Source organism: Eublepharis macularius, chromosome 13 (assembly GCF_028583425.1).
Source record: "Eublepharis macularius isolate TG4126 chromosome 13, MPM_Emac_v1.0, whole genome shotgun sequence".
Taxonomy (NCBI): domain Eukaryota; kingdom Metazoa; phylum Chordata; class Lepidosauria; order Squamata; family Eublepharidae; genus Eublepharis; species Eublepharis macularius.
In genome coordinates this window covers 38,770,100-38,779,032 of record NC_072802.1, presented here as the reverse complement: position 1 = coordinate 38,779,032, position 8,933 = coordinate 38,770,100, and the positions used below count along the sequence as shown (strand labels likewise).

The 8,933-nt window shown below is 49.8% G+C and overlaps 1 protein-coding gene across 1 annotated transcript; it reads left to right on the top strand.

Annotated features, from left to right (window-relative positions):
- Positions 1–4,230: 4,230 nt before the first annotated feature.
- Positions 4,231–8,583, top strand: LOC129341752 (uncharacterized). The gene is made up of 2 exons (XM_054997117.1): positions 4,231–4,373; positions 7,858–8,583. Exons 1-2 carry the CDS (start codon positions 4,244–4,246, stop codon positions 8,454–8,456), a joined length of 729 nt encoding a protein of 242 aa, XP_054853092.1. The 5' UTR covers positions 4,231–4,243; the 3' UTR covers positions 8,457–8,583.
- The last annotated feature ends 350 nt before the right edge of the window (positions 8,584–8,933 follow it).

Here is an 8,933-nt window from a genome sequence, read left to right as displayed (position 1 = left end):
GTTCAACTATCCCCTGCAGAAGTCGAGCAAGTCTCAGTCTTTTCACTTGGTCTTACTAGGGCAAGAAAATTATTTACATTTTGTAGAATTTTTGACAGCACATTAACAAAACATTTACCATACAATTACTATTTAAAAGCATCTTTGTCAGCACAAAGTCAATTCCTTTAAGTTCCAGAGAACACAGTTGATGCGTGTTGTTTGAGGACCTGCCCCTCTTTTGCTGTGCAGGGACTGCATATGGCACATCAACATCCCCCCTGTAAAGATATTGTGATGGTTACAAGCACACAAGCATCCTTGAAAAACATAATGAAAGGAAATGAATTGATTCTAATAGTCTCGATGAGCTAATTCCTAGACCAACGGGTACTCAGAGGCATAACAGACTGGACAGTAATGAGCCAGGAGGACATTAGCTAAGTATTTGTGAAATACAAAGGATGCTAGTTAAAAAAAGGGAATATTGGCATCTAAGAGCTTAAGCAAAGCAAGGCTTCCCTGGCATCCTCAGAACTTGTTTTTCTTAATACTTAAGAAATAAACAAGAGAGGAATAACATGCAATGCAATAAAGGGAGTTTTAGCAGCAAAACAGGCCGAAGCAACATAATACTACACAGGATGGGATTTTTTTTCTTGCAAAGTTATAGAATTTAGGAGTTAAGTCTATATATGTTACTTTATGCACAGATAATTGGCTGTTTTGGCAAAGCTGGATGAGTTTCTATGATACATCAGGGCTTGCATAACTATGGCTATTTCATGCAAATTGATCTTTCCAGGTCTGCTATCCTCTTTCTAACCTATATTTATCTAGTCAACTGAGTATTTTCATATGCAACATTTCATGTTGAGTGGCATTGAGTTGTAAGCTTGACACATAGGGCCATCTTTGCTATTGCTCGTTACTAATCTCTGCAATTTTATCTCTTTTTTTTCTCTGTAAAGCTCATGGACCTTAGTGAAAAGTAGGTTGATGGGTTACATTGCAACAGGTCTACAATGTGAATTGGAAAAGCATTGTCAATTAAATGAGGCATCATTTGCACATTATTTAGAATATGGATTTGATCAAGCCAACTTTTTAGGTCAATCTCACCTAATTCCACTCTTTACTGCAGCCCCTATCCTACATAGCCTTTGTTCCATGGCCCTTTTGTTGGAAAAATGGAAACCTGTTCTCCCTTTCGCACCAACTGAAACCTTGATTGAATCCAACCCTGTGTCTATCCTGCCTTTTCCATATTGTGCACAATTCAGCTAACAAAATACAGGAGACATCAAGCTTCAGCTAATGAAATTTTCCTGGACAAATAAAAATCATATCAATATATTGCATGTCCTGTTTACCTCTAGATTGGACTACTGCAATTTGCTCTTCATGGGGCTGCCCTCGAAAACTCTCTAGAAGCTACAATTGGTGCAGTATGCAGTAGACAGACTTCTGATTAGAATGGGTCTTAGAGACCATATCACTCCAGTCTGGTTCCGCCTACACTGGTTCCCAATTTGTTTCTGAGTCCATTTCAAGTTGTTAGTATTGACCTTTTACACCCTATATGTCTTAGGGCCTGCATACCTTCAGGAGCACCTATCTCTCATATAAACTAACCTGACTACTATTGTCAACTTCCAAGGCTCTGGTTTGAATGCCCCCACCATATGAAGCTAGATGGGTGGCAAACTGAGAAAGGGCTTTCACAGTCATGGTGCCAAAAATTTGGAACTCACTTCTCAGGAAAGCTTGTCTGTTCCTTTCTATCATTTTTTTCCATCACCAGATAAAGACTTTTTGTTTTGTTTTGTGTGATATTGTGTGCCCCTTCCTCCTGTTCATATGTTTATTTGTTTGTGTATCTTGTTTTAATTGTTTTTATAGATTTTTATGTTTTCTTAATATTTTTATTGTTCATTGCCTTGCATCTTAACTTGAGTGGAAAGCTGGTTTAAATAAATGCAATAAAAGATGTAACAGAATAAAATCCCTTGTCACATCAATCAACCTCTATTATCACACATTTATCAACTTTGGTACCCAAAACAGGATTCTGCCAGAAGACTGAAGACCATAAACTGAAGTTGATTTGTGTGAATGGAGGTAATCCTTGATGCCCCCTGGTCCCAAATTATTTAGAGATTCAGAGGTTATAATCAGCAGTAACAAACAAACTGGAAGGCAAAACCAATTCAGCTGGTGATGTATCTACATAGTGTCCTCATTGACTCTTGGTTTGCTCTTTGCCTTCTTGATTTAATGAAATCTAAAAGTGTGCTTCTGGTCCCGGTTCCATTTATTTTTAGACTAACTTGAGCTTTGGTATATCTTATTGTTTCATGTCCTCCTTTCATATAGTATATGCAATTCATACATACTAAGTACAATATTTATATGCAAAATACCTGTACAAATTGTAATGCTCATTTATTGATGCAAAAGTAACATTGAAAAATGCATACACTTTGCAGGCAAAGGGAAACAGAATGACACAAATAAGGAATCATCGGTTTGATTTGTACAAAGGGGAAGGGAAATTGGAACAGGGATTTTTGAATTGAAACAGAAATTCGAAATCACTCTATAGAAATCAAAATACCTGATATTGTTTGGATACACAGATAATATGACATTTGAAACAGCCGCTATTTTTTAGAAGGAATGATTTCAGGAAATTCCAAAGAACTGTGCCCATCTCAAATGGTTTTAAACCTCAAATTCCAAGCAGCAAAACACTGTTGGTGCTTTTGTCTAAGATGATCTCTACCAGCTGGTATTTAGCAGACACAGCCTGGCTGCCCAATCCGTTTTCTTTGACATGACTGTGGAAGCTTTCATTGTACCGTGATGACCAAACCATCTTTGTCAAAATGCTGCCATTTCCGCTAGTGCTCAACTGCAACAAATCCTTGACAAATTCAACAAACAAACGTTGGATGGATGTCAAAACACCTACAATCATCCTGTCAGCTGCTCTGTATAAAGATCTGCAAGGGGCAAAGTGAATGCCAATGTAGCCCTTTCCTGGCACGCTGCAACCAGCTTAGCCAGGGGCCGTTGATTGCCGCTCCGGAGGATGGGAGACAGCACCTCCCCCACCTCCATATATGGAGTGGCTGGAAGGGCGGAGCAGGAGCCGTTTGCGGCTGCTCTGCCCTTCCCAGCCTCAGTTGGGTTTGTCGCTCGGACTGGAGAGGACGTGCTCCAGCCGAGCTTCCCAACAGGCCGGGCCAAGCGGGAGCGCGGCGGTTGCGCTGTTCCGGGGCGGCGGGAGCGGTCCGACGGCAGCAATCTCGGAGCTCCTGGCTGCCTGGCGTTCGGAGGAGCGGTTTGCGCGGGCCGGGCTGTGGCCCTGTGGGCGTCGCGCGGTCGGGTCTTTTTCCCGGCTGCTTCCCCTGGGGCGGGTTGCCAACCCCGGGGGGGGGGAAGGGCGACGTGCCGCGTGACTGGGCTGCGGCGGCTGCAGCGGGCTCCCAGGTGTCTGTGCCGGGTGGTTGGGTTGCCAACTGCCGCAGCGGGGCCTAATTTCGTCCACCGCCGGCTTTGACTGGGCAGCGCTTGAGGCGGCTGGCCGTAGTTGGGTCTTTTGCCGGTGCCGCCCCCCCTTTTTTGCTGGGTGTTCCCCCCCTTTCATATTCAGGGTTTGGGCCCTGGCATTTAATTGGGGTGGTTTGCTGCTGCAATTAGGTGGCAGCCATTTTGTGTGCGGCCTGGGGTTTGAGTTCCCGGCGGCCATTTTGTGGTGGCGGCCATTTTGAATCGGGCTGTGTTGCCTATTGGGCGGATCGCAATTAACCCTGGTCTGTGGCTGCATTGACAGTGCCTTTGTGTGTTTTTGGGGCATAGAGGCAGGTTACCCTATAGTTACTAACTTAAACAGTAATTAAAAAAAAAAAAAGGAAAGAAAGGGAGGCCCGAAAGGAAATAGGGAGAAGGCTTGTCTTTCATTAGGGATACAATGCCTCCCAAAAAGGGCAAGGGTTTATCCAAAGGGAAACAGCCTGCTAAGAAGGCTCCTAATAAGCGGCCACCCCCCCAGGTATCCTCTTCAGACGACGAGGATGTGGGTGGGGGTCAGTTGGATATTTTGAAACGTTTAGAGGCTTTGGAGCAAGCTAGAGGGGGCGGTGGCTCAGTACAGCATACGTCTTCTGCTACTAGGCCACTTCGTAGTGCTTCCAGGGATGCAGTCAATCGTAGCATCTTACGTCGTTTGTCTGCCTTAGAAGGGGCTGCTGGATCCTCGATGGCTGGTGGCAGCGGTGGACGCGAGACTGCTGTTACAGAATCCCAGGAGCCGGTGGTGGATCTGGAGCGTGATTGGCAGGACGACCCGCCTCCGGTGGCTGTGGCTGTTGACCCGGTGGATGTTCCTGGTAAGGATGCTGCACCACACTACGGATATCATTGGCCTTGGGGGCCTTGGACACAAGGGGCCGCTGCAGGTGCGGCTGGAGCTCACCCAGAGCCTTCCCCTGCACAGTTGTCTGTTCATCCTCAGCAGGCGGTGACCCCCCCCTCATGGGGGAATGCCAGTATGGCAGCATATTTGGGCGCAATGGGTTGGCCTGGGTATCCTGCCACGCATTGGGGTTTTTATCCTTCTACTCCCTTGGCCTACGGACAGGTTCCTTTTAACGCAATGCCGTTTGGGGACACGGCCTTGCCCCTAGGGGACCATTTGACACAGTCCACACGGGACAAGATACTGCGGGGAGAGTATGTTGACATCTTTTCCCTTCTTTTTCGTGAATTGGAAAAGAAGGATAAAGATGACATGGATGAAAGGGATAAGGAGAGGCTTAAGAGGAGGAAGGTTGAGAAGACGTGGAACAATTGGCTTCCAGGCTTCCTAGTCTATGCTGGCGTGATTGCTAGGGCCCAGCCCGCTCGGGCTGCGTCCCTCTTTCAGTATTTAGATATTATTTTAAAGGGCTACACGGGCTTCTCAGGGGCTGCATGGATGCAGTACGATGAGGAGTTCCGGATGCGGGCAGCCATGCATCCGAGCTTGCCGTGGGATCGCATTCACCAGCAGCTCTGGTTGCAGGTGATGTCTCCGGCTAAGCCAAATTTAGGAGACCGGTCGGATAGTGGCCATGTGGTTCATCGCAGTTCCCAATCAACCGGTGCCCGCGTAGGAGCGGGGCAGCAGGTTCAACCCCAGCTGCTCTGCTGGGAATTTGCGTATAAGGGCACTTGTCTTAGAAAGCCCTGCCGTTACAAACACGAGTGTCCCTCTTGTGCGGGTCCACACTCCTACAATGCCTGTGGCAAGGCGCGACAGGGATGGAGTGGTAAAAGGCCTGGTGGAAGTGGTTCAGGGGGGCAACAGCCCCCTGGAAAAGGGCCCCAGCCCGGTAAGGCTGAGGGTCCTTGAGCGTCTGCTGCGAGCTTACCCTAAAAGAGATGATGCTGTTTATTTGTTTGAAGGTTTTCATGTTGGGTTTAGGATCCCAGTTCAGGGACCTAGGGCACCGTTTATGGCTGATAATCTACGTTCGGTTCAGGGTATGGAGGACGTGGTTAGGCGGAAGATTGAGAAGGAATGTGCTGAAGGGAGGGTTCTTGGTCCATTTGTGGCTCCACCAACTCCCAACTTCAGGGTGTCCCCGTTAGGGGTGGTGCCAAAGAAGGCAGAGGGCGAATTCCGCCTTATTCACCACCTTTCCTACCCTAAGGGGGATTCGGTTAATGACGCTATTCCAGAACACTTGTGTTCTGTTAGGTATACCTCTTTTGACCAAGCAGTCAAGGTGGTACGCGGGTGTGGAGTGGGTGCGGAGATGGCGAAATGTGATATCAAGTCGGCATTTCGTCTTCTCCCTGTCCACCCCGGAGATTTTGAACTTTTAGGTTTTGCCTTTGAAGGCAAATACTACATGGACCGTGCCTTACCGATGGGCTGTTCTATTTCCTGTGCGGCCTTTGAGCGTTTCAGCTCCTTTTTGGAGTGGGAATTGAGGAGGCGTGCAGGTAGTCGTGACTCCGCCCATTATTTAGATGACTTCCTTTTTGTTGGGCGGGCGGGGTCATCTGAGTGTGCCAGGTTGCTGGACACTTTTCTTAGATTGGCTGAGGAGCTGGGGGTCCCTTTGGCTCATGAGAAGACCGAGGGGCGTTCCACTGTGCTCACCTTTTTGGGGATCGAGTTAGACACGGTCCAGCAATCCATGAGATTGCCGTTGAATAAGGTGGACGATCTTCGAGCTCGTCTGCAGGAGTTTAAGGTTAAGCGCAAGGCTTCCTTGATTGAGTTACAGGAGCTGGTGGGGCATCTCAATTTTGCCTGTAAGGCCATTGCTCCTGGTAGGGCCTTTTTACGTCGGCTATGCGACGCTATGGCCCCTTTGCGTGCACCCCATCACCGCTTGAGGGTGACGAGTGGCATGCGCGATGATCTGGATGTTTGGTCTGAATTTGTTGAAGGGTTTAATGGTGTGACACTTTGGCGAGAGGAGTTATTGCTTGAAGCCGAGTTGCAGGTTACGTCAGACGCCTCAGGGTCTACTGGCTTTGGCGTTTATTTTCAGAGGCACTGGTGTGTGGAGCAGTGGCCGCCTGATTGGTTGGCATCTGATTTAGTGAGGGACCTTACTTTTCTGGAGTTCTTTCCCATTCTGGTGGCTGTACACCTGTGGGGTGACGAGTTAGCCAACCACTCTGTCCACTTTTGGTGCGACAATCAGGCAGTGGTTCACGTGGTTAACTCCTTGACCTCCAGGTCCCCTAGGGTCATGAGGTTGGTTAGGTCCTTTACCTTGCAGTGTCTTCGGTGCAATATTTTGTTTAAAGCTAGACACGTTCCTGGAAGTAACAAAGGAGTGGCAGACGCTTTGTCTCGCCAACAGATGGAGCGTTTCTGGCAGCTTGCACCAGCAGCCGACCCGCAGCCGGCTGTGATGCCCGCAGACCTATGGCGGCTTGGGAAGCCGAAGCCTGCCGGGCCATCCAGCTCGCCATCGCGCCTAGTACACGAAGAGCGTATTGGAGAGCGGTAGGCCAGTTGGAAGAGTTTCGACGTGAAGCTGGTATTGGTTGTATATGGCCCGTCCCCGTGGAGCATGTTATTCGGTTTTGTGTTAGACAAAAGGGCCGTGGGTTGGCGGTTAAGTCCATTCGGGGGCAGCTTGCGGCCTTAGCTTTTGTTAGTAAGGCTCGGGGATTGTCTGAGGCCACGGGCGATTTCCGGGTGCGAAAGATGCTCGAGGGTTGGTCCAGGGAGAGTGGGGCTCGCGCGGATCCCCGCGTTCCCATCTCACTCTCTGTGTTGAAGGGCTTACGGGTTGCTTGGAAAGCTATTTGTGCCTCAGGATATGAGGTGCGGCTCTTTCATGCAGCTGCTTTAACTGCCTTTTTCGGGGCGTTGAGGGTGAGTGAGCTTGTAGCGGCGTCCGCCAGGGATCGGTCTGGTCGTGCCCTTATGGCAGGTGATCTTCAGTTCGTTGGAGACGTCGTATCTTTGACTATTCGTAGGTCCAAAACGGACCAGAAGCAAAGAGGGGTAAGTGTGCGGTTGGGTTCTTGCACTGACCTTGAGTTGTGTCCGGTTAGGGCCTTGAGGAAATATTGGCGGGTGCGGGGGGATGGGCACGGTTGCCTTTTTCAGCACCAGGATGGTTCCCCACTGACCCGCTACCAGTTTTGGGCGGTGACAAAAAAGGCCTTGGCCAGGTTGGGCCTGCAAGGGGAGAGTTTTGGTACCCACTCTTTTAGAATCGGGGCTGCGTCAACGGCTGCGGCCATGGGGTACTCTGATCAAGTTATTCAGAGGGTTGGCAGGTGGCGGTCTAATGCCTATCATTCTTATGTGCGTCCCTTGTCCAAGTTCTAAGAGTTTTGATTGTTTTTGTTTCCTAGGTGTGTTTCGCAGGGGACGGCAGCGTATCCTGATATGTGGGCACAGCTACGTTTTTTGGGCGGCTCACCAAGCGCGAAGGACGCCTGTTGGGTCTCAGCTTGGGCTGAGTGAGCGGGCCGAAATTGAGTGGCGGGGCCGACGGGGCCTCCGGTGGTCTGGCTTGTTGCCAGTGTTGTTTGGTATGGGGAGTGGTGATCCACCTCACATACTAGTAGTTCATTTGGGTGCCAACGATTTGGGCCTTTTACAAGGCAAGGCTTTGTCTTCTCAGGCGCTGTCTGACATGCGCCTCATTGTCTCTCGGTGGCCGGGGGTGCTGATTATGTGGTCAGCAATGATTCCTCGGCGGGTTTGGAGGGAGGCAGAGGATCGCACTGCCATTGAGCGGGCGAGGATGAAAGCCAATAGAGCCATCCAAAAGGGTTTGGGGGAAGGGTTGGGCGTATATTTGCCCCACCCTCGGATCAGGGCCGAGTTCCCCGACCTCTACAGAGGTGATGGGGTGCATTTGTCCCAAGCGGGCAATGTGATTTTTCTAACTGATTTGCGGCAAGGGCTTGAGTTGGCCTTGGGCTATCAGTGGGGCGCCAGGGCCTAAGCAGAGGCTTGGCCTGGGCGTTGGCTGGTTTGAGTTGGAGTAGGGTGCGGGCCGGTGAGCACCCTTGGCGCTTCTCTATTGATGGGAAGAGGGGCCTGCCTAGAGGCTGGTACTGCTTTGACGGCTGCCAGATCCAGAGGCAGGCTGCCTTCGGGAACCCCTGCAAGTCCTTCTCTCACTGCTATACGGCTGAGGTGTTTAGGAGCTTAAAGGGGGGTGACCAAATTGCCTGGCCGGCCGGGTCCGCTCCATCCATCGGATGGATCCCACCCGGGGCTTCGGGGCTCGCCCAGACAGGTCAAGGCGGTGGTCTAAGGGACCCCGTGGCTTGATCTGTACCGCTTTAGGTCCTTGCCGCTGTTTGGCTTGTTTATAGTTGTATTAAGTTAATAAAGTGGCCCTTAGATCCAGCATGGTGTCTGTCTATTTATTCTGACTGGGGGGGCAATGCGGCCCTTTCCTGGCACGCTGCAAGCA

Bases quoted from the DNA above. Each gene is read 5' to 3' on its own strand.
- LOC129341752 (XM_054997117.1), top strand. From the start codon at position 4,244: ATGGCTGGTGGCAGCGGTGGACGCGAGACTGCTGTTACAGAATCCCAG. The intron at 4,374-7,857 runs GTAAGGATGCTG...TTTGTTTCCTAG, and splicing joins TGACCCGGTGGATGTTCCTG to GTGTGTTTCGCAGGGGACGG.